This window comes from Pempheris klunzingeri, chromosome 5 (genome assembly GCF_042242105.1).
Source record: "Pempheris klunzingeri isolate RE-2024b chromosome 5, fPemKlu1.hap1, whole genome shotgun sequence".
In the NCBI taxonomy this organism is placed as follows: Eukaryota; Metazoa; Chordata; class Actinopteri; order Acropomatiformes; family Pempheridae; genus Pempheris; species Pempheris klunzingeri.
The window spans coordinates 20913410-20937557 of NC_092016.1; the positions used below are offsets into that span (position 1 = coordinate 20913410).

Consider the following 24148-nt stretch of genomic DNA (forward strand, 5'->3'; position numbering starts at 1 on the left):
CAGTTGTGTGGTGCACGGGCTATATTTAGTGTTTGTCAGTGACCCACATGGTAGCGCAGTTCTTTGAGAACAACCTGTAGGCATTCTTCCTGTTCACATATTTTCATGAACAAATGGTGTCCTCGCTCGGAGGCTCTCTAATTGTTTGAATGTGTCAAAATAAGGCCAAGGCAGGTGTTGTAAATCAAGACCGACTATGCAGGCAAATCAGCCAACAAGTTGTTGTTTTGATCTGTCACTCAGATGTCTCTGGCAGCAACTCAAAGATGTTGATGCTTTCTTCTGATGATCAGATGAACGGTACATCCTCAGGATGCGAGGGCGTTTTCCTGTGGTGTTATGGCTGTGTGTGCATGTTTGTCATGTGGCAGGAGGTGGTTACGTGTGGGGGAGGAGGGTGTTGTCAGATGATGGCTCCTGGAGGAACCATGTATGAGATGAAAGTGGGTGGGGAGTGGGGGAGGAAGAAGCAAAGGAGGAAAAGAGAAGGAGCCCTTTTCACAACAAACAGGCCTCCCTTCCCCCTCCAGCTAGCTGTGCACACGTCCTCCAACTGTTGGTGATATAGACCCCAGAGGAGCTGTTAACGGCAGTGGCATGGAAAGTGTCTGCTGTGAGCGTAGCCAGAGAGGCCAACCCCCTGATACTACAGGCTCTGTGGATGTGCCACAACCTTGGAACCGCTGATACAAACGCTGCTGCTCTGCTTATCACGACCCCCTCTCTCTCTTTTTCTCTTCCTATCTCTCGTGGCTTGCATCGGCCAGACACACATGCACGCATTCTATCTTTTTTTTCTCCTCTCTCTACAGATATGAATTTCTACACATGATGGAGCCATCAGTGTCCACTGAGAAAAGCACATTTGACTTTTATCTCCAAATGCAGATGGTTTGTTCTGCCTTGAAGTCAGTTCAGCCTTGATGTCTCCTTTCCTTTTAAAAAGTCTGGTCGTCTCCTGCTCTCAGTTGATTCATCTCTCCTAACATTTACCATCCTGTTCTTCGTATCAGAGACCAAGAGTTTTGTCCCACTAGGGAAGACTCATCTTTAGCTTTGGATCATTAAACCCCTTTCATACAGCAGATGTGAGAATGATGCACTATTGCTGAATGCACGTTTGACCCATTTTGGACCCATTCTTATGAGACAGCCGTCACAAGTTAAATCTCTGGTTGTCACCTTAAACTTAAACCATAGAACCACACAGAATTACATTGAATCAGAACTAAGAAAGAGTTGTATTGGTTTCATGTCCTTTCTTTTGTCGATACACATGCTCCTCCTCTTGCTTGTGACGCACGCTTTTCTATATGTCTTTCTTTTCTTCTTTACACTCAAAATCAGTGAATAATTTCCATCCCTGTTTATAAAGATGCTTAGCCTCCAAGTCAGGCCTTCAACGAAGCATCCAACAGACGTTTAACCAACGTTATGAAGAAGGTCAACAATGGCAGCTTGGTGTAGCTGGAGTGCCTAAAGGGACAAAAAAAGATGTCTTTTTATGTTTCTCTGCACGAGATTGACTTCAGATCCTCTACACCCATAACACAACCTACCCACTGTATATTACATGATTAGGCATTTGGTAAGAGTAAACAGGTGCAAAGCCATTTCTGCTGTAAACCCCCTTCTCGCTGCAATCTCCACTTTCTATCTCAGTGAATAAATCAATGTTAATTTGGGGACTGCGCAGAATAGTTTTGTATTCAGTAATGAAATGAATTGGGCCTTCCCACCATCAGTCATTTCACAATTGAATGAAAGAATAGAGAAGAATACACAGTTACTGTGGGGAATATAAACAAAGCACAATACAGCATGCATGATACACCCATCTAGTGTTGCAGGGTTATTATCTACGAGTAAAATGTAATATAAATCTAGAAATAAAAATCTTCACTGCATGTGTATGAACGTGTATGTTTGAGACTCCTGTTAACCTCTTGTATAAATCCAGCTTAAGTTCCATACAGGCATTTTTTTGAACATAACACCTGTGTACTTTAGCATTATAGATATGAACACATCACACATAGGGAGGGTTACGTTGATATTGAGGCATTGCTTGTGTGGATGACAAAAGCTGCTACCTTGTTACTGGGAAAATTCAGGCATTTTATTCTGTTAATCTTAGGTGTTACATTAGGTGTGACAGGACCGTGTGAGAGAGAGAGAAGAGGACAAGTGGCAAGCTGTGTTAACACCACAGGTGTTACTTCTTGCACTGTTGGCCACTATTTTCAATTGAAGAGCTGGATAGGTGGAACAGTGCCTCAAACAATTGTTATCAGTCTGGACTCTGCTTGTTTTTCCCATCATACTAAAAAATAATTTTTGGGTGAATTACTGCCAATCACATTCTCTTTACTGTAAGCAGTGTGCGCCGTCCGGTGGAGCCAGCAACTGGCTGGAGTGGAGACAATGTGTGGAGGAAGAGGAGAGATAAGGACGACAGAGAGAGGAAAAGAGTGGGGTGGAGAGTGGACCAAGGCTGTTGTCAGGGGAATAATAGAATGCCTCAGAGGCCCTTCTCGACACTGGGCAGCAGGACGGGGAGGAAAATGGTGTGGAAGAGAGGAAGAAGTAGTTAAGCCAGTGAGAGAAGCAAAGAGAGAGAAACAGCAGGGGAGTCGGGTGAGAGAAGTGGCAAATACCTTCAGGGTGAATTGCTGATTGCAAGCCAGGCCAGGCCTGCAGAGGGGCCGTGGTGATGACACACCTTTTGACTAAGCTTTGACTCACCCTCTAGTCTTTGTCCCGTTGTCTGAATGCGAATAGCCGGTTTTGTTCACTCCAGTAGCTTAGTGATAAATCTGACAGTTTAGCTCTATGATTTATACTCGTTATAGCTTATCACTTATTCAGCTCTCTTATCTTTGAGTCCCATTGATCATTAATGTGGAGCAGCCAAAGTACTGCACTGCGTTTATTCCATCAAGACGTGTGTTAATGAATGTTGGCAGAAGTGTGTGTTTTAGCTGTTGTTGTCTATGTTTACCAAAGGTTGTGGGTTGTGTCCTTGTCGCGTGGTAGTTTGGTTACTACTTTTTGTGTGCGTGTGCTAATAGAGGATAAAGGTTCCCACAGGACAGGTCCAGCTGCAGCAGACTGTCCCTTGCAGCCTCTCATCAAGCTGAGTGTTTGTTAGCACCAGGCCATAGAGGGACCGGCCGGCCGGCTGGATGGATGGCTGAAGAAAGGGCACGCACACCACATTAATTCCACATCCCTCTGCCATCTGAGATGCCGTGTGTCACTTCAAAGGTGGAGCCGAGTGGTGTTAATCCAGGGGGTGTAGCAAGCCCTCCACTCTGCTGTGCTGTACTCCACTCAGTGCTCTTCCCCCGACCCTGGGCCCCAGCTTTTTCGAAGTGTGATCAAAGTGCGGTCTGTGTCTGATGGATGGGCTCACTCTGGCCCAGAGGCTGCCTGACAGAAGACCAGGAAGTGGAAGGGAGCGTGACACAAGATCTCTTGGCATCCTCTGCACATGCGTTTATACACACAGAGATGCTCAGTTGTCTTTCTACCCTCTCATGATCAGAGGGCCTGGCTATGACTGACTTGTTCATATGTACGTATGTTATCCAGCTGCAGAACTCTGTCTCTTTGTTGTCAAAGCTCTGCACAAACACAAGCGTGCACACAAGGTTTACACAAGGAATAGTGCAGCAATGGCCACTCTAATTAAAGTGGTGTCTAAAACCTTTTGTACTGACCACTCAACCCACCCAAATACTAAGTTTCTTTACATATTTGGTTGTTTTCTCTGAATATAAAAAGGTTGCCATGCCATTGTGGTGCAGGTTGGCAGCCAGCACGAGGGCTGCATTCACTACCTGTGGCTGGACTATCTTCAGATCCCCTGTTATTGCAACTGTAAACCTTAATGTTGCCTCAGTTATCTTGTCTTTATGTGCTTGCACATCTCTCTCTCTCCACCTCCTGTTTAAGTCCTGTTGTTGAATGAATTGTTATTAGTTATTAGTCTCATTTGTCACTCATAAAACTTGACGAACTGTTCTTCCTTCGAGTCATGTGACGTAGCTGATTTGTATCTCCTGTCATCAAACCTGCTCACCTGGTATGTTTCCATAGCAGCTTGAGTCAGAAGCCGGCTGACTTTTCCCGTCATACTCTTTACTTTTTCTAACCTCAAGCAGAGGCATTAATCTTATCCTGTTTTTCAACTTCTCTCTCAACCTCCTGTCTGCCGCTCCCCTCCTCTTCTGTTTTTCATCGCACTGACTTGTTGGCTCCTGGCTTCCGTCGTCCTCCATGGCCAGGAGGTGTGTACGCTGACCTTTGCTGACCCCTGAGCTCGGCTAGGTTCCTCTAGAGAGAGGCAGACTGGAAGAGACGAGTGAGCACACAGTAATTAAACATGCCTCCTCATCCTTGAGATAATTTTGGACCATTTTTCCCCCCTCTTGAAACTGCAGTAGTACTTTTATGAACGTTTATGAGAGAGAGTGACACAGATAGAGCATCTGTTGTTAGCGTGAGAGCAAGGACCAGGAGGGGTAAGGAGTGGTCAGCTGCAGTCAGTCATGATGTTGTTGTTTTTTTCTCTTCCTCTGAAGAGTGACGGGGTTGGGCTTCAGCCTGAAGGGGGCTGCTTTGCATCCTGCGAAAGGGGGCTTTAAGCGAAATGGACACTTGGCTGACAGAGCACTTTGCATTTGCATTTCTGCCCTCTCAGCCTCCTGTTCCTTCTCTCCCCTCCTGTTCTACTCCAGAGCCTTTGGGGTATCATTGGGGAGAGCAGTGCATGCTGGGAAGCTGTGTGGGGTGCTGTGTCTTGGTTGGTCAGTGGAGGAGAGGAGGGGGCATGGCTGTGTTGCAGCTCTAGGCCCCTGCTGCCTGCCATCTCTCCTTGGTGCTTTCAGGTCTTTTAGAGTTTGCTCTGCTGGTTACTGCCGCTTCATAAAACCTCAATGGCTGGAACACAATGCCAGGCAGGAGAGGGGTCATGGCTGAACTTGAACCTCAGCTTCAGCCAAACAACCACTGGCAAACCAAGGAGCCCAAATCAGACAACTTGCAAATTCCAAACATCCCTCCTGCGGTCTACCTCTGCCAGTTTACCTTACACTGATGCCAACACATATGCTGAAAACCCACTAATACAATAATGATTTGCTTTTGAGACTTCACCTCTCAGCTGAGATATGACTTTTTCTCTTTTCTCTCTATATGATGATTGTTTGGATACATCAGCTACCTGTGCTTTGCTCATGATGCCTTTACCTTAGAAACTCCTCTGGTTATGTCATTGTGCACCTTAACTTAAGTAATGTGTTATATCTGTGACTTTGTGCCTTTGTACTGATTTCTCTGGTCTGCTTAGTACAAGTACTTGCAGAGTTCTGTGTTCATTTGTGCATTGACCCTTCTGTCTCATTTTGTGTGTGTCCAGGAGCTGGAGAAAGCCCTGTCAGAGCAGGACTTGGACTTCCTCGGGGACCTCATTGCTTGTCTGTTGCAGGGATGCTACCAGCGCAATGACATCTCGTAAGTAGAAAATGAGAAAATAATGTGGTATATTGGGAAACGCTGTTGAAACCAATGTCACTTCAACTTAAAGTCTGTTATTTTTAATGGCAATCCACAACAGATGGACGAGGTTTTTAAGTCATGGTCGAAGGAGTTGTACTTGTAGAAGTTGTAGGAAACTTGAAACATAAGTATTTTAAACAGCAACCACAACAGTTGACAAGTTGCAAATGGCTCTGAAGTCAAGTGGTATAGAGGTATGTTAAGTTCACAATTCAGTCTATACAAACCTGAGTTTACGGTCATGGTCCGGATTCAGTACAGTAAGAAAGTTCAAACAGTAAATATGACGGTTCATGCACCAGAACTCCAGATGGATAATAATCAGTAAGTGCGCTAAAAGAAGCAGGAAAAACGTGCTTTGATATCTTCCTTTTAGAAATATAAACATTTTCTTCTCTATAAAATCTGTTTTTCATGTAACAAATGAAAAGTTCTAAATGTTGTCTATACATAAGCAGCCATAGAAGAACTTTGCTATAAAATAGTTAAAGGAACATTTGAATTAACATCTAATTTAAAATGTTTGTTGAACCAACACATAAGCAAGGTTGTATCTATACCCTGCCAGTACTAGAAGAGTGGAAGCATTTCCTGCATTATTAATTTGTTTGAATTAGCTGCCAAAATAAATACAGTATTTCCGTCTACTTTATATGAGTCATTTCACCCAGGAGCCTTCAGAGGAAGTCTGAGTCACCGGCACAATGAGTCGCTGAGGAGTCAGAATTTACTCACCATATGGTGACTTACAATCTGTGGTGAAATCATGCTCTATTACCACGGCTCTGTACGACAGCAGCATAGCCACCGAAACCTTTCTCTCCATTGTGATCAAATGATGAGAGAAAGTGAGTATGCAGGAGGGGTTTTTATTCCAATCCACAAATATGCTTAATCTCTCATGGGGCTTCCCCCTTCATACACCTCCTACTCCAGCCCATCATTAGAAAGTAGCATAGTACCAGTGAACCGATAAGCAGAGAGGCAGGAATGATCCAGTTTTTCCACCCAGGCAACCGGTAACAGGAGGACAACCTGCTTTATTGGACTAGACAGGCGCTGGCATCCTGGGGGTGGCTGCTCAGCACTGGCCTTTCACAGAGCTGCCCTTTTCATCCGCACGTGTTAAACGCTCTGCCGGAGCGGGGGAAAGGAGGGAGGGAGGATGCTGGAGAGAGCGCGAGGGACAGAAAGCAGGAGAGAGATGGGCTAGTGAGGAGGGGGCAGCCTGCAGCTGTGTGAAAAGTGCACACTGCTCTTTCAAGATAAGCCATTTTTTCTGTCCGTCTTTCTCTGCGTCGTTGCATAGATGCTCACCCCTGCCCCAAGCCCTTGTTCTGTTCATCTTAGCTGGAACTGAAAGGTGCAGATTAATCGGCTAAACCTGAACCGGAACCAACATTTATTTACCAGCTCAACCTCATAGCAGAGATACAACCCCTGTCTCCATTCAAAGAAACTAGTCCTTTTTTTTTTTCTTCAGCCCCACCTCCTCTGTCTCACCAGCCACTATGGTAGTTTGAACTTTGTTTGGTTCTTAAGCTATGCATTGGCGTTAGCTTTACAAATAGCACACAGCATTTGCAATTGAATTGGTTGCATTTATCCATACTGACAGATCTCAGTGGACCAAAAAAGCCTTCAGTCTGGTTTGTTTTTATTATTGGTTCTAATAAGCATCATATGAGAGTTTTTAAACATTTTAATTTGTAGTTACATAATTATGTTCCTTCAATATCTATTAATGAGTCTTGAATTCAAAATCTGAGGGGCTTTAACTGACCACTTATCTGTCTTGGGAGCTAAAGCACTGTTGTAGTCCGGCTTTATTTATATAGGTTTGCAAGCATCTTTTAAATACACTCTACAGTTAATTAGCCAACCTAAATCCAACTAACCATCAGGTACAAAACAAACTGAGGAAACAGCAATTGCCTCAAAACAAAGCATACAATAAACCTCAGGACACAAGTCAGGCATTGGAAATCATAACTCACATAGTCCGGCCTCACCTACTCAGTATGAAAAACATACAGAACCGCTCACTCTGCCTCTGTTCCCTTTAGCCCCCAGGCGTTCAGCAGCTACCTGGAAGATATCATCAGCTACCGCTGGGAACTGGAAGAAGGGAAGCCAAACCCACTTCGAGAGGGCCCCTTTGAGAATCTGCCCCCTCGCACTCAGGTGGAACTGCTGCACCGGCTGTGTGACTACCGTCTGGATGCTGCTGATGTCTTTGACCTGCTTAAGGTACACAGCCATGAGGATCAGCTATAAAAGTCTGGACATGTTTGTGTTCATGCTTGCGGTTCGTTCAAAGCTAGTTTTATGCATTGTACTAAGTTATGAGGTTTTATTTTTTCTCATAACTGTATTTTGTGGTTGTGGACAGTGACACTGGGGTTCACGGTTTTACAAAAACACCAGCGAAGCCATATTATTATTAATTGTGTAACCACAGAAATATGGTGGTGTTCGGCTTATGTTTAGTACACTGAAAAACCCGGTACTGCATAAATCATAATGGTTTTTATACAAGGTCAAAACACTTGAGCGCACTTTAACTCAAAAGTGGTTGTGGAATTTTAAAGCACCCTAAGGAATTTATTGTAATCATATAATAACACTACTGGAGTGTTTTACTGTGGCCTGAAGAGGAGCGTTTACATTTATAACAGAATGTTAGCAGTCCAACTGAATTTACAAGTAATGTATCTTTTTATTACATCCAACAAAGATAACCTCTCAGGGTATTATTAATTAGACCAGAATGTACATTAAACTACTGCCTGACATTTTTACCCTCATGCTGTATACCATTTTTTTTAAATTACCTCTACTATATTTCCTCATGAGATAAGATTTTTAAAAATGATTTATCAAGTTGAATTTATGAATGCACTCGGTAAGATACCGTGATCGCCTCATGTGTGTGTATGATTCACGGCCCTGTAGGCTCAAAGGACTGAATGACATCACCCACTAATGATTTGAAAACACAGTCCTACACACAACTTGATAAATGTTATGTCCCCACCCCCACTCCCAACCCCCAACAGGGACTGGATGCAGACAGCCTGAGGGTGGAACCGCTGGGGCAGGATGGAAATGGAGCCCTCTACTGGTACTTTTATGGCACTCGTATGTACAAAGAAGAGCCAGTCCAGAGGAAAGCAGAGAAGATCAGGTAAATAAGTTACAGTACACCACGAGTAAATCGTATGTCAGTGGTATGTCTGGGGTTAACTTGTTCATGTGGTTAGCGTTGGATTCTTAATAGTAGTTTGACACTCGTTTACTGGCCTGTTAAAGGTTAATTATAGAGGTCTCCCATTGCTAATTACCCATGTTAAAGGGCTATAATTTTAAAGCGCTCTTTCCTACTTCATGTTGTGTTCCAACAGTGAAGCCACAGAACTAATGCTACCAGAGAAAAAGAAAAGAGGAAGACCACCAAAGAAGAAAAAACTGGAAGACCCTCAACTGAGGTTAGAAAAACATTTTTGTTTGTTGTCAGTGCCAACAGCACTTTGCAGAAAAAATGCTGGCACGTGTAGTTGTGCACGTGTTGCATAGATGTACAGCTAAGGTCAAAACAAAAATGCAGTTAAACTGTCACAGGAGATGCCATAGATGTTGGCCATGTGGACTGTGAGTGCAGAGAGGGTTTAGATTGTACTGTACAGAAGGAAGAACTGAAAATACCTCCTGGTGCCACTGAGATATTCTTCCAGTTGTCCAGAGTCTAATCTAAAATACAAAAAGCCTAATAGTTACAGATACATAAGTTAATTTACAAAGTGCAGGGCAGTTGCTCTCAGAATTATTGCATCTTCATCTGGTTTTAATCGCTCTGTTCTTTTTAAGATTGTTTTGGATTATTCTGAAATTTCTTTTAAAATAATTCTCTGATGTTTTCACCTTTCAGTGAGGTGGAAAGTGAAGTGACAGAAGTGAAGACAGAAAACGGGGTTGATGATCTCTGCCCCAGCACAGGTAAAAGGATCTCATGAACATAAGCAACTTCTCTGTCATGTTGACTGCACTGAGGAGTCTGTTTATTTGTGCTTTATTTAAGCTCTGACTGAAGTTTCACTGATCTAATTCTCTCTACGAATCACCCCTAGACAAAATAAGCCAATGTCTCTGGTCTTTGCTTCTACCAGGCCGTAAGCGAGGCACTTGGTCCCTTGTGTGCGATACAGAGGAACAATGGGTCAGTCTGGCAGAAAGCATCAAGGACAAAACCTCCCCACAGGACCGCCACCTTTACCGTGTCATCAGCCAGAACTTCCTGCCTGAGATCAGCAGCATGATTGAGCACAAGGTTGGACACCAGAGACACACAACTGCAATTGGTTCCCATTACAGCATTTCAAAGTGTCATTTAGAATTTGTCAGCAACTACCTAGAGTGAAATGACTAAACACCAGCTCATAAACAGCAGGGCCAACCATGGCAGATGTACCAGTGCTACTACCAAAAATTACAAATTGAATTTTTGCTTCATAGGTCACAGCTGTCTAGTCTGTCGTGATGATGGCAGCATCTGTTGTCACAAATCCTAACTTAATCGTAATCTATTCTCATTTTAACTTTTTCTTTATGTAATTTCAGAGGCCCTTCGGTGGTACTGTACAAAAACCTTGTGCACTGCTACTTACCTGTTGTAACTTAATTTAAGTAAATCATTATTTTAGTTACTATGCGATTAGTGTTTGTATTAGGGGGAAGGAAGAATGTATGGACTAATCTTTTAGCATGTTGGAGTGCTGGGTCATAATAGCTCTTGGGTTTATCACCACAAGTAAGCCCTTTCACTAGTCATTACCAAACACACCAGCTTGGTAATGAAGTTTGCCCCCGGGCCCTTAACTTGAACCTGATTGCTGAAAACAACGCTAAGACTGGCAAACTGAGGGCACCCCTTCTGCTGTCACCCTCTATAGGCTTGGCCATACCATGAGTCAAAGCCAGCAGTACCCACTTGATTTTCCATCCAGCGCATGTCTATATCTTACAATGGGATTAATTTTGGTCATACAGCAAGACCCCTGTTTTTAATCCTACCTGTTTGTATAAAGATGGTTGAGCTCTTTCCACTCCTGTGATATATAACCAGCTCTGACTGTTGCTATAGAAACCCCCTCAGCCTTTCTCCATCATCATCAGCAGTGAAGTAAAGAGTCCTGCTGGCAGTTTGATGTTGGCAGTCACTTATCACAGACGGTCAGTGGATGAATGTGGTCTTGTCCTTCATCAGCTGTGCTACTCATGCTCCCATTATATATGACATTCAAGGGGACCCTCTTCCTATAGCTTTACTCCCTGCTGAAGATTGGTGAAGCATTGCTGTGGCCAGGAGTAGAGGAGCATCGTGGTTACTTTTGCCATTGGTTGTTGTATTCATTCAGTTTTGATTTTTTTTTTTTTTAAGCATGAAATCCCACTGTAGTGCATTAGAATCTGCATTATATGGTCTTTAGTAAAGGACAAATTTCCCAGAGCCCAAAGTAATGTCTTTAAAAATTTCCGAACAACATCCAACTATTTAACAAGTGTATATGCTTTACATAAATGTATCTGTCTTTATGTGGGTGTGTGTATACAAGCATGTCAAAGCCACAGTGTGTGTAGCCTCTTGAATCCTTCCCTCCATGTGTCTCAGGCTGCTGTCAGTAGCCATTTCATGGGGCACTGACAGCAGGCAGGAACTCACCTTGAGGCTGGATGGAGCCTCTTGAATGACAGCTCTGCTGTGCTGCAGGATTCTCTCGACCTCTCTAAGTGGTGACACCAGAGGCACTCCATCTTGTGTGTGTTGGATGGATGGGGGGGGTGCGGCAGTTTAGTGCTAGTGGTAATGTATGGAGGAATTGTGGAGCCTCAGGATACGTCAGTGCTTCTCACTAAGACAAGGCAGAGATGGAGTGGGGACAGAATAGTTGCGTAAGGCACTAAAGATCAGATTGTGAATATCTGTCTTTTTCCCCTCTGTCACTTTCTTTCCCCTCTCTTCCTTTCTTTTCTCTGCCTCACTCACATCTTCCTCCTCCTTTTGCCTCCTCACCTGCACACATACAGCACACAGGCTTCGGGCAGCTACTAATGCATTTTTATGCCTTTCATGGTTGTTTTATGGGTGGCCAAAGCTCGTCTGTGACACCCCTCAGTGCTGTTCACTGTGCCGTGTTCAGTTATTCACTGTCCAGCTTCCCTGACGAACTGAAGGCCTTCAAGGAATCTGCTAAAAGCTCTCTCTTGGCTGGTGTTTCCCTCCTTTAGTGTTTGCTGCATCTGGATCACTGATGTGTCATTGTTGTGGATTCGAGTGCAGATTGTAGACCGTATTTTCAAGATGCATGCTGCAGAATAAGCGCTACCCCCTCCACTTCTTCTCTGGAGCCAGTCATCAGATACAATCAGTCGAGTCATGTGGCACACATGGGGTTTGAGTTTATTTTATTTATTTTTTACCAAGCTTGTTTACCACCCTCAGGGAAGGGTGGGGGAATGCAGGCAGCAGAAGAGAGTGGTGGACCCGGGGGAGGGGAGAGCAGAGCCAGTGTGACCTCTCAATACTCGCACACAACTCCCCAGGGCGTGTCAGTGTGTTGGCTTGTGTGTGGTTGTCTGTCTTCATGTATTGAAGACTCTGTCAGTAATTTGTCAGTTGTATAAATTACAGGCATATCAACAAATGCAATTCCGAAATATTGAAAACAAAAGCTGCAATCGTAAATGGAAAAATCAAATAATAGAAATTATACTTTTATAAGAAAACGATTAATAAGTTTAGGACTTTCCAGGATTGCCCTTTCATGTGCGTCTGGATTATGGGTTGTGCTTTAATGGTTCTGAGGAGCTGAACTGAACTTCATCTCTTGTTTCATCAGGAGCGGGAGCAGAAACAGAAGCTACTGGACCCAACCCCAGTGCGGACATCACAACGGTTCTGTGGAAAACATATTAACCAAGAGGATGAGGTGGGTGTGTCTGTCTGTATGCATGTGTGCGTGTTTTCGATGCAGGTATTCTACTGCAGTAGCTACATTTCTCAAGACACTTGGACATCATAAAATATCAAATTTGCAAACACAAGCTGTAGTGATTTTTCTATAATTTAATAGTACTTCTATCCACAAAATGGTGTGCACTTTTTGTGTTTTGCTGCTACAAAACATTCTGCTTCATTGAGGTGTTTGCCTCCTAGCAGTATTTTTTTGGGTTTGGGTATACCAGATGTTTAGGTAGCTTAGGTGTACATTATCCCTGGTGTTGTATGCACAACATTGATATAGTCAGAGGAATCCAACTTTCAGCTTCCACATATTCATTACAAGTTTTCCTTCCATGAGTCCAGTGTAGACTAATGGGCTTGTTGTGTATGTGTTCAGGACAATCTGAAGGCCATAGCAGAGGAGGAAAAGAGGAAGGATGAAGAGCTGGACAGGCAGGTCCTGCTGGCCGAGCAGCGACGAGAAGAGGAAAGGCTTCTGCAGGAAGAACAACAGAGAGAAAAGATGGAGAAGATCAGAGCTGCAGAGGGTAAGACAGATGGCTACATAGATGACTGGAACATAAATGAAAAGATGTGCGGTGTTTGAGCTCACATACATCTGCTAGTATATGCAGAAAGGTTACAAAATAAAAATCAAGCATAATGCTAAATGTCAAATATCAAGGAGCATCAACAATTTCACATTCTTTCATCAGCAGCCTGTCAGCAGCAGGTAGTCGGCTTGATTGCTCCTCTTCCAAATCAGGGATCATGGGCAGAATGGATTGTGAAGGGCACCCCACACACAGACTTTTCACATCTCCATTGCTGTGGTTTGACTCTTAACGGCTCAAAAATTCTGCAGCAGCATAGCAGCACTCGAAGCCTTGTGATTTATGTATAGTACACAGAGACTGTGAGAGGGAATGTTCAGGGCCTTTAATCACAGGATCACTTCTCTTTTTCTCCCTCCCTCTGATGTCATCTGTCAAGGGTTAATGAACTGCTGATTGTGCTTCAGTGGAGGAGCCTCATTAATGTATTATAGATGAACAGCAGGACCTGGCCTGCTCTGTGTGTGTGGATTGCATATGTGGAATCCACCCTCAAACCTCTTTAATCCACGCGGCAGGGGGGCCGGCAGGCCTCTCATGTTAAAAGATAAAGCAGCGATACATATGCACTCGCTTTGCTCTGCTCTGCTCTTTTGATCAACTGGGCCTAAGAAAAGATGGCTGACGAATCGTCCTCTCTCTGCTTACTGTGCTGCTGCTGTCTGTGATGGCCACGGCCTGGTTTTCATTGACTCTCCTTACAAGCCTCACTGGGCAGCAAGTTCAATTTAAACTGTAACTCAAGCAATTAAAACATTGGTTGCCTGCAGCCTCCTCCTGAGACTGCTGTTTTTTATTGTTTGTGCCTCTAATTGCCCCATGTGTTCATTGTTGTCTCTCAGAGCGAGCAAAGAGGCGGAAGATGCGAGAGGAGAAGGCCTGGCTGCTGTCTGAAGGAAAAGACCTGCCACCTGAACTCCTGAATCTGGAGCCTTCTTCTCCTGTCCACAGAACACGCAAGAATAAAGAATTGTAAGAGGCTTTGTATGTTTGACTTCATCACCTTGTATTTGAATGACTCGAGGTTCATTTGTAACGTATTGTATTTTTCACCATTTCAGCTATGAAATTGATGATGACTACACTGCTCTATACAAAGGTATGCTCGCTGAGTTGTTACTCAAGGCTGTTGCTTTGTCTCAACCTGCTTTCATATTTGTTCTAATGTCTGATCAAATCTCTATTCTACAGTGCTTGAGGCCTTGAAAGCCCATAAAGATGCTTGGCCTTTCTTGGAGCCCGTGGATGACTCCTATGCCCCCAATTACCATGAGCTCATCAAGGTACTTAAGATAAATCAGTGATAGCTGGCAGTTAATAGGAGTTAATTTTGTTTGTGTGATATTATATGTGTGTGTCTCATACCCTAACTACTGTATTCATCCACAAATATTGTATTACTAGAGGTTTTTAATTGTTTTAATGTTATTGTTCTTGCAATCCCCTCAGACTCCCATGGACCTGTCCACCATTGAAAAGAAGCTCAACGATGGGGAATATGTTGCTAAGGAGGAGTTTGTTGCCGACGTGAAGCTTATGTTTGAAAACTGCGCTGAGTACAATGGAGAAGACAGTGGTAAATGAACACAGTTGCAGAAACACAAACCAGCTCCACCCCAAAAGTCCTGCTTTCTTTTATTTTGGCCTCAATATGAGACTAATGTGCCAAAATCCATTTCACTTGGTGCATGTGGTGAGGAAGGAGTGCATACATGAATCTTTGGGGTGGGAGTCAGGGTGAGAGTAGGATGGAGAGCGAAAGAAAGGGGGCCGAACTTAGTGCTGTGTTGGGGCCGGGGCCAGGGCAGCCTTGACAGTGATTAATGAGGAGTGATTGAGCTGTGCTCCAGTGCTCAGGGGGATCTGAGCCCTGCAGTGCCAGAGAAACATTCCAGCCCCTAAGCCCCCTGTCTGGAGCCATCCATCCAACTGAATACTCTCCCCAGGGACAGGGGGGAGGAGAGTGGCAAGGGGGCCCAGGGTGGAGAAGGAGGAGGAGTAGGGGTTGGAGGAGCAGGGGTCAACTTATGCCCTCTGACCTGGTCAGGCGGCCAGCACTGGGCTGTGAACAGAGGAGCAAGTGTGCGTCTATGAGAACATGGCATCCATGTTGTTTGAGTGGATTGACTGAGAGGTGGAGTGAGGTGGTGTTTATGGTAGCGTGTGTATGATTGTGTTTAGGAAAGGTAGAAGGTGACTTGCATGCAGATGAGCAGATATTATTTGAGTTGAAATGACAGGATGTGCTACAGGCATGTCTTTATGTGTATTGGAGAGCAGAAGGTGTGGTTGTGTTAAAGAACTTGTATGTGGTCTATCACATGAGCATAGCTGATGTTTATGTGTGCTTTTCCCCAGAGTACACTATCATGGCGGAGTCTCTAGAACGGTGCTTTAGCCGGGCGATATTAAAACACTTTCCATCAGAGGATGGCGACACAGATGAGGAATTCCACATCGAGAGGGAAGAGAAGGAGCGTAAGGACAAAAAGCGCAATCGTAGCAGTAAACATTTGGGACCTGAAAGTCTGATCAAGGCCACAGAGCTGGTCCAGCGTAAACGAAACTCCCAGGGGGGCACACCCTCTAAGGAAGAGGACAACAAGTCAGCACGACCACCTCCTCCTCCTCACTGGTCAAATGGCCCCCTTCACCCCCACAGCCAGCCTCCAAGTCAGCAACACATCCGTGAAGGAGACATCAGGGGCATGTATCACCTAGGGCAACAGGTATCTACGGAATAACTGCTTGTTTATCTGTACAAGTTTCTGTACATTTCTAAAAAACTATGCACCTTTTGTTTCCCTCTCATCCCTTACTTTAGTTTAACTAGTTATAATAAGATTTTCCTCTTGATTTCTGTCTGAAACGTAGGAGAAAAACTCGTGAATTCTCTCCATTATCTTAACAGCTCCGTCGTCCCCCTGGCCCTCATGGCCCTCATGGTCCTCATGGTCCTCATGGTCCCCCTGGTCCCCCTGGTCCTCATGGTCCACACATGTATGGCCAAAGAATGGCAATGGATCCCCGCTTTGCTTATCCAGCTCACATTCCCAGGCATGGAGACCCTGGTTTAAACCGCTTGCCTCACAACTTTAACATACAGGTATAGAGACCCAATAACACAACTCAACATAATTATAACAATGTTAAAGTTACAGTCTTTAACAAAAGACTGCCTTTTTGTGTGTGTGTGTGTGTGTGTGGTCTACTGAAAGTTTAGCTGTCAAATTTGTATCATGATGCTGGTAAATCAGACTTGATGAACAGGTATCTAACTGTAAAGGAAGGAATGTGTGTTTTGCTTTTCTCAACAACCGTCCCTCCAATCTACTACACAGTTGGTGGGGGAATGGCTGGGAACCCAGGGAAGTGCTGTGTCAAGTGAAATTGAAACGTTATGGATATCTTGTGAACTGATTGACATCACACTTTGCAGGTGTATTGCTGAGGATCAAAGCAGTACTTCAGGGGCCAAACATTCGGCCTGGCCATGCCCTGAACAGGAACTGTACAGTACTGATCAAAACCCCTAACTTGAATTTTACATTTTTTTCCCCCAGCATCGCATGGTTGAAGGACATCACATGGGTCCCAGGTACCCAATGGGCCCGGATCCTAACCAACAGCAGCAGCACGCCTACATGGGTCCAACTCATGGCCCGTCTCTGGGCCCACGTCCTGTGGCCCTCCAGCCTGGACCTCCTCCTGAAGCTAGCATGTACCCATCTCACCACCGTCCTGAGCCCCACAACATGTACCCCATGGGCAACAGATTCTCTGGGCCTGAAGGGCCACCTCAGCACAACTACCCAGGCATGAGGCCTCCTGGTATGGGCCTACCCAACGTGTGGACTGGTATGAATCACCAGGAAAGACCCAATGGGATACGCATGCAAGATCCCAACATGGTGAATCAGCACAATTTTACTTATGGTGGAGTCCCACCTCCAGTGGGGCACAAACCATGGCTGGAAGCTGCTGGGTACCCCCACCCTCCTCCCAATGCCCAGTATCAAATGTCTGCAGCAGTCAGCTCGCCAGGGCCCATGTCCTCACGTCCCCCTGTTCCTCACCCAGACTCCTCTGGCAGGACACGCTTGGCTTCCATGCTGGAAAGCCCAGAGATGCTGGCCCTGCAGCAGCTGTCAGCCTCTTCTGGACCCCCTGCTGGTGCCCCTCATCAGCGCATGAGCAACTTTCAGCAGCCTGGGCCCCCATCAGGAATTGGCAGCATCCCAGCTCACCCCTCTCAGCAGCCTCCCCCTGCCCCTGAGGTTCAGCTGCTGCGTCCTGCTAGAGACAATGGGCCAGACAGCCAGCCCTCCCAACAGACAGACATGCAGCCCAAAGGTAGACCTGACCTTCTCTCTCAGTATTTCACTAGCCATGTGTATTCTGCATGAAGGAACCCAAGCACAGTCTGGCCCTTTTCTACAGAAATGTTCTTTCTAGACTGTAGTGTCTCAATGTGGTAATCAGTGCAGCCCCCATCTTTGCCCTTCTTCTGTGTCAAGTGCTTTCTGCAATTTGATTTTAATTATTTTTCACAGTAAGTGGCAAATTGAATATTCATTAGTCAAATTTCTCGCTGGTTGCTTTGAGGGTACAAAAGAGCTGGCATGTCATCAGTTAAGCTTCACTAGCAAGCTTACAAATGTGTTTACATTTTCACCTTAAAGGAATGAAACAGAACAGAGGTTTTGTTTTGTTCAGTTGACTGGTTTTGATAAATGGTATAAAATGACAAACACCAGTGGTTGCTCTGATTAGTATTTATATTCTTTGAGAAAATGCACATAATACGCTTGTAATAGCTAATCAGTGCTAACCTCCCTTCTGTTATTCTGTGTGTTAACAGACTCAGCATCAGAGAACAAAATGGCTGCCAACAGTGTTTCCAATGAAGCTTCATCACACAAAAACACTGTTTCAGTTCACCAAGAGCACCTGTCCATCCCCAGCCCCACAGGACACCACACTGGGGCAGCAGAGGGAATACAGAGCCCCCCAGCCTCTAACTCGGGCAGATCACAGGAGAATCCATCTGGACCAGTGCTCCCACAGAGTTCAACAGAGAGCCACAAGCAGGACATAGATGGCCAGAGACACTCTGCCAGCCACTGTTCCCCTCAACACATTCGTGCCACTACTGCCTCATCCCACCTCAACACAAGTAGCAGCTCCACTGATCCCACTCCTCCCAGCCGCCCTCAGCATACACAGAACAGTCCGCAGCAAAAGCCTCAGAGCCCCGCACTTCTTCACCAGAACGTAACACCACTGCATGTTGCACCATCTCAGAATTCCACTCAGCAAATATCAGAGAGCGATTTGCCACAAAAAGAGAATGCACATCAGCAAAGTGAACACCAGCAGAACATCCAAAAACAGCAGCAACCTCAGGCAACCCAGAGTACCCCTCCTCAATGTCACCCTCAGAGCTCTCCCCAGAACACGACCCAGAACACACAGCAACACAGTTCTCTGCTACCTCCTCATCATGTCCCCCAAAACATCTCTCCACGGCCTACACAGAACAGTCCCATGCGCGGGATGCCACAGACTGCCACGCAAGGAACCCAGCCTGTACCCCCTCAACCAGCCCCTCTCACCTCATTACCACCCAGTCATCCAACCCCACTGTTACCCTCCCAGCCAAGCCCAGCAGACCATGGAGAACAAAGACCCAGTGAGCCGACAAGTAGACTGGACACAGAAGGCAGTGCCGTTCCTCCGCAGCACACCATGGTGAAATCAGGGCCTCCAAATGATATTTATAAACAGCAGGCTTTTAGCCCCAATCACCATCAAACCCAGCTGGTGGGTAGTAACCCAGGATTGCAGGCTCAGAGAGGGCCAGCACCTCCCAATTCAGCCATGCCTCCCCACTCCCAAGGCCAAGCAAATGGAGCCATGGGTCCATATGATATGGGAAACCATCCACATTCATACTATAGTCAGACAAACATGACCAGGCCCATGCCTCCATCTGCACACCACCCTTATCACAACCAGGCCGTTAACCCCCTCCACAATCCTGCTCACCACCCCACTTATCACCAGCAGGGAGCGGCTGCCTACACCTATCACATGCCAGGCAAACAGCACCCTCATGCCCACTCCAACGTGTACCCACCTCATCAATACCAGCAGCAACACTACTACCCCCAAGCTCAGGCCCATAACCAGGCCAACAGCAGAGGGAGTTATCCTCCAGAGGAGTGGCATCGGTCTCATTATCAGCCTCGCCAACCAATGCAGCCAAATGCCTACGTACCTGTAGCTAGTGCCAGGGGCAACGGCCAGTTGAAGGAGAGCGGTGTGTCACCATTGGGCTCTGAAGGCTCCAGTGGTGCTAGTATGGTGTCCCCTGGCCCTGTGCCTGAAGTAGGGCCGCACCCAGGAGGCCCAGAGGTGGGGAGGTGTGAAAGCAGGGAGCCGGCCAGTGGAAGCAGCAGCAGTGGCGGCAGCCCAGCAAAGCAGGCTCGTACGGAGAGCTCAGAGCGACCTGAAAGCCCTAAGGAAATCTTGGACCTTGACAGTCATAATGCTGCTGCCCGCCGGCGCAGCGCCCAGCCACCTCAACACCACCACCATCCCGCCTCTGCTGCACACATGGCATCTGGATTCATGTACGACCCTCGTTCTGTGCACCCTGGGATGCAGCAAGGCGGCGTTCCTCCACCCCACATGATGTCTCAGGCCCGTGGAAATGGCCACAGAGCCCCTTACCCTGGCCAGCCGTACCCAGATCCAGGATGCTATGCCGCCCAAAGACCTCACCCTCACCTGATGGAGGCCCTGCAGCGCCCCCAGCAGCTGCCCTACTCACCAGGTCAGACACGCATGGCCATGTACAGGCACCCCCGGCCTGCAGGGCATTTCCAGGGCATGATGATTCAGCAGAGAGGCCTGGCACCAGATCACTTCCTACACCCAGGGTAAAAGGAATACCCAGTCTTGTGTAGTTTTAGAATTTGGAGTCTTATAGTATTGTCACTGTCCTATATGCACTATATCACTATCACTATATGCAATCCTCAGTATTTTTTTTTATTTGAGCTATATACTTTTTATTATCTTACTTTTTTGTGTCCCAATCAAAATATCCATTAATCAAATTAATAATAATTCCACCATATTAAATGTATTTTGTTAGACAGACAAAACTAACAATTTGGACATGTCACCTCTCTGAAACTATGCTGGAGATTTTCTGACATTCTATTAATCAAATGATCAATAGTCAGTAAAAGTAAATGGCAGGTTAACCAATAATGAAAGTAATTACTCTTTGCAGAGGCAAAGTAGGTAAACTGGTATCAGATTTGACAACAATAACACAGCATTTATGAAGCACAGCTTTGTGTGGACTGTTCTACAACAGTGGCAGGCTGACGTGTTTAGGCTTTTGCAGCAATGTTAACAGCATTCATTTAATGTGTTTTTCTGTGGTCACAGGCAACAGATGGTGGCTGCTCCAGGCGGCCCCGGCAGTAAACAAGGAGTGTGACAAGAACCATATCAGTGAGTGAATCGCATTTTTGACACATTACATTATGTTATAACTTTGTGCCCCAGGTATTTATTCCTAAGAACACAAAGAGGCTGCAACACCTCTGAAGGGACCAAGACACAGAAGTGATACCATGACTCTGTCATTCGTGTTGTGAGTCAGTCCTAAATGTGGTCAAATTGTAGATGTCTAACTATTCTTCTCGTTTCAGGCCTGTTATTATCAAAGAACATCTGGACAAAGCAATGAGCCAAAAAGAGGAACATGTGGGCATGCTGCCTGGGCTGACGGAGGCTGTAGGAGGAACACTTTGCTCCACACGCATCGCTTACTGATTTTCTTACACTGGACAAACACTTTTGGCTCTGTTTTTTTTCCCCGTCACTGGACTTGAAGATCCACCCAGGCAGCTGGTATTAACTACGACGGTGATAATAATACTGTGAAATGTTATTGAGCCCTGGAGAAGGATTCTCTTTTCGCTTGCCCTTCTCGACATAGAGCTCAGAGCACCGCTGTAGTATAGCTCTGCGGAACTGGTAGCAATTCGCTGACTTGCTCAAGGACACGTCACCATTGTGGTCGTTTCCCAACATGAGCGTTCGAACAAGTTTCCTCCAGCAGAAGGGCAGCCTTTTTAACCACTAGGCCAACCTGCCAAACACAGGAGGCACTGCCTTCGAGAACACTGGACAGTCCTCTCCTCTTTGAGCACTCGAAATATGAATGGATTAAAGGCCACTGAACACAGCCTGCCTGTCTTGCCCATTGCCCGGTGCTTTATAGAGCCATTAATCTACTGACAGAACTGAGGACGACTGTGATGAAGACGAGAGGGACTGTTGCTTTTACTGCTATTTTCTGTTCCAACCATATCTTTAAACTCAGGTGTAGAAAAGGAGGTACTATGAGACTGTCACCCTAACCCAGTCAACTCACAGGCCCCTTGCGATTGCCTTGGTTTCCTTTGTGAATGTATGAGTGAATGTGTCGACGAGAAGGTGTGTGCAGCAGATCAGCTGCATGGTACAGGGCACGAACACCGATCGTTTGTCTGAAGCATAAACCGTCCTGAAAAAGGCCCAGTTACTGTTCATTTCCACCCCAACTCTAACAGTGTTTCTCTAGTCCTGGAGTAAACACACTGTATATGCATCTTTCAAAGCTGCCTTCATTGTTAAGAATGTCTTTGACTAGCAGAGAGGGAGTGGCGGGCGAAGATGGCGCAAATTGTATCCGACTGAACTCTCTGTTATGCACTAAGGATTTTGTTAGACTAGACATCCTGGATTTGAGTGGCCTTGGATAGTCTTATTTTTAGTCAAACACATATATGTATGAGAATACGTCCTTACCTCTTGTCCCACATGAGGAAATTCTTAAATTGTCAGACATGATCTCGTAGCTGGTATATGCACATCAAATCCTGCTGTTGTGGTTTTTTTCTCTTTCTCTTTTTAGGTGTGACATTTGTTGCATTCCACCTCCCAAGTTTGTAGCGTTCACGACTCTGCCCCTTTGCATGGTTGCTTCTTGAGTGCTTCCTCTCCCCCATATCAATACTAAACGTATCCTCAGGGTGTACAGTTTCTATATACGGGTATTTTTCTGCATTATTTGAAGGAGGAGCAGCGTAGGGAAAATTGGACTGCAACTGTGGCAAATCAATCCACCTCATGTGAAGGGTCCGTATTCATCGTCCTTAACAATACTTGGCTGCGCACACTGCCAACCTACTGGACTTCTCCCCCCAAAGCCCTTTCCTTTTTTAACTGTCATCAGTTATTCTACATTCCCATTGATCTGATGTCACTCCATTTGTCATCGCAATTACGATCATAATCTACCTCATTTAGCCAGCCAGCGGTATCTACAGAGTCCCTCTACTTCCTCTCCTGCGGGTCATCTGATGATTTTAGCTTCACTTTTTGTTTTGAGGCTTACAGAACCGATAAAGAAATGGCCTTATGATATCTTAACCATCTTGGGAGGAGATCTTATGCGTCAGGTGGCTGAGTCAAATGACGGTGCTGACTACACACTATGGTTTTAATGGGACAGCACTTTGTCAGTTTTTTTAATGTCATCGTCGGAGTATGATATTACATCAAACGTCTAAATTGGGACTCTGTAAGTGGATCTCTTTAGTTGTACAGATTGCAATCCTTCCTGCCTACAGGTTGGTGAAAGTAGACAAAGTAGGCAGTATTCCAGCATAGAGTTTGGCAGCATTAAAGGGGGAGTTCCTTAGTAATAGGTACCTAAGGCCTTGTAAGGACATATTTAAGGAAGGATGATTGGAGTAGCAACGTGCTAGAAGCTGAGAGACAATTTTCTAATTGTGTCACACAAGACTTGTCATGGTTGATTTGCTATTTTGTTAAAATAGGGAACTGTGTCATATTTAGTGGGCCCAATAGAGCCACTTTGCAGGTAGCGTGTTCACTCGTGCTGTCTAAGGATGACGGGCAGTGTCCATTTTAAACGGTCCATGAGGTTGTGAAACTGTCTTATGGTGTACAGATGTATTGTGAGTGTGTGTGTGCCTGTGTGTGTGTGTGTGTGTGTGTGTATATATTTGTGTGTTTCTGGTGTGTAGAATCGGCACCAGATGATTGGAAGTGTGCGTTCAACCCTCACTTTTTTTCTCTGCTGTCATCTCTCTGCACTAGTGGAACCCATTTAGACGTGATGAAATGTGAATCATATTTATTTGCCCTTTCAAGAATTTTTGTACATTTTTGGACTTGTTTTAATATAAATGTGGTGTATGTTTCTTTTTTCCCCTCCTTGATGTTGTTTTGAAGCAGTTGTCTTTTACCTCAGTAGCATTGAAAAAAAGACCTGTGCGTTTCATTTTTAAGTGACGTTTACAAGTTCTTATCTGACTGACATAGATTATTTTGGAAATGGAATTGAGTATTTTCTATACTGTACAATTCTTAGAAATAAATAACTTTTCTCGAACAAGTTTGTTATGTCACAGTCAATGTACAAATATCATTAGGAAAGAATATACACCGTTGATCACTGGTCACATCACTATAAGAGCACATCAGTTGATTTCTCTCCTGTAACTATAGTTCTCTGATTACTAGACATAAAACAAGGGTGTGTCTCTCCATAATAACAGGACATGTGTCTCCAATCCCCTAAAGAAACTGAAACGGACAAAACAAGAGGGCCGATGCGACACAGTGCATTAATCTACTGGAGTGCCTCACACCATCGCCTTCAATTAGTGCTCATCCTGTTGACGAACACCCTCCGCAGAGTGAACACTGCTTTGTCTGACCCCTCTCATGTCTGCAGGAGTCAGTGCTGTGACGTCAGAGGAAGCAGCATGGCTCCTCGGGCTTCCTTCAAGGGGCTCCCTGTGAGCTAACAAGTAATATATTCTTTTGTTCAGGACTAATGAGGGCAAACTTGGCAAAAAAAAATGCAGATGAGGCA

At 45.3% G+C, this 24148-nt stretch overlaps 1 protein-coding gene across 1 annotated transcript in view; it reads left to right on the forward strand.

Moving 5' to 3' along the window:
* cecr2 (CECR2 histone acetyl-lysine reader) overlaps positions 1–23655 on the forward strand; it is a 33708-nt gene extending 10053 nt beyond the window's left edge. The window contains exons 2-19 of the mRNA XM_070830699.1: positions 5423–5517; positions 7629–7812; positions 8622–8749; positions 8967–9050; positions 9491–9558; positions 9729–9889; positions 12459–12548; positions 12960–13110; positions 14019–14148; positions 14238–14275; positions 14368–14459; positions 14626–14752; positions 15535–15905; positions 16088–16282; positions 16740–17529; positions 18038–20120; positions 20641–20706; positions 20907–23655. Of these exons, the coding sequence (XP_070686800.1) occupies positions 5423–5517; positions 7629–7812; positions 8622–8749; positions 8967–9050; positions 9491–9558; positions 9729–9889; positions 12459–12548; positions 12960–13110; positions 14019–14148; positions 14238–14275; positions 14368–14459; positions 14626–14752; positions 15535–15905; positions 16088–16282; positions 16740–17529; positions 18038–20120; positions 20641–20692 (4839 nt within the window). The 3' untranslated portion in view covers positions 20693–20706; positions 20907–23655. The remainder of the gene's footprint in view (positions 1–5422; positions 5518–7628; positions 7813–8621; positions 8750–8966; positions 9051–9490; positions 9559–9728; positions 9890–12458; positions 12549–12959; positions 13111–14018; positions 14149–14237; positions 14276–14367; positions 14460–14625; positions 14753–15534; positions 15906–16087; positions 16283–16739; positions 17530–18037; positions 20121–20640; positions 20707–20906) is intronic.
* Positions 23656–24148: the final 493 nt, after the last annotated feature.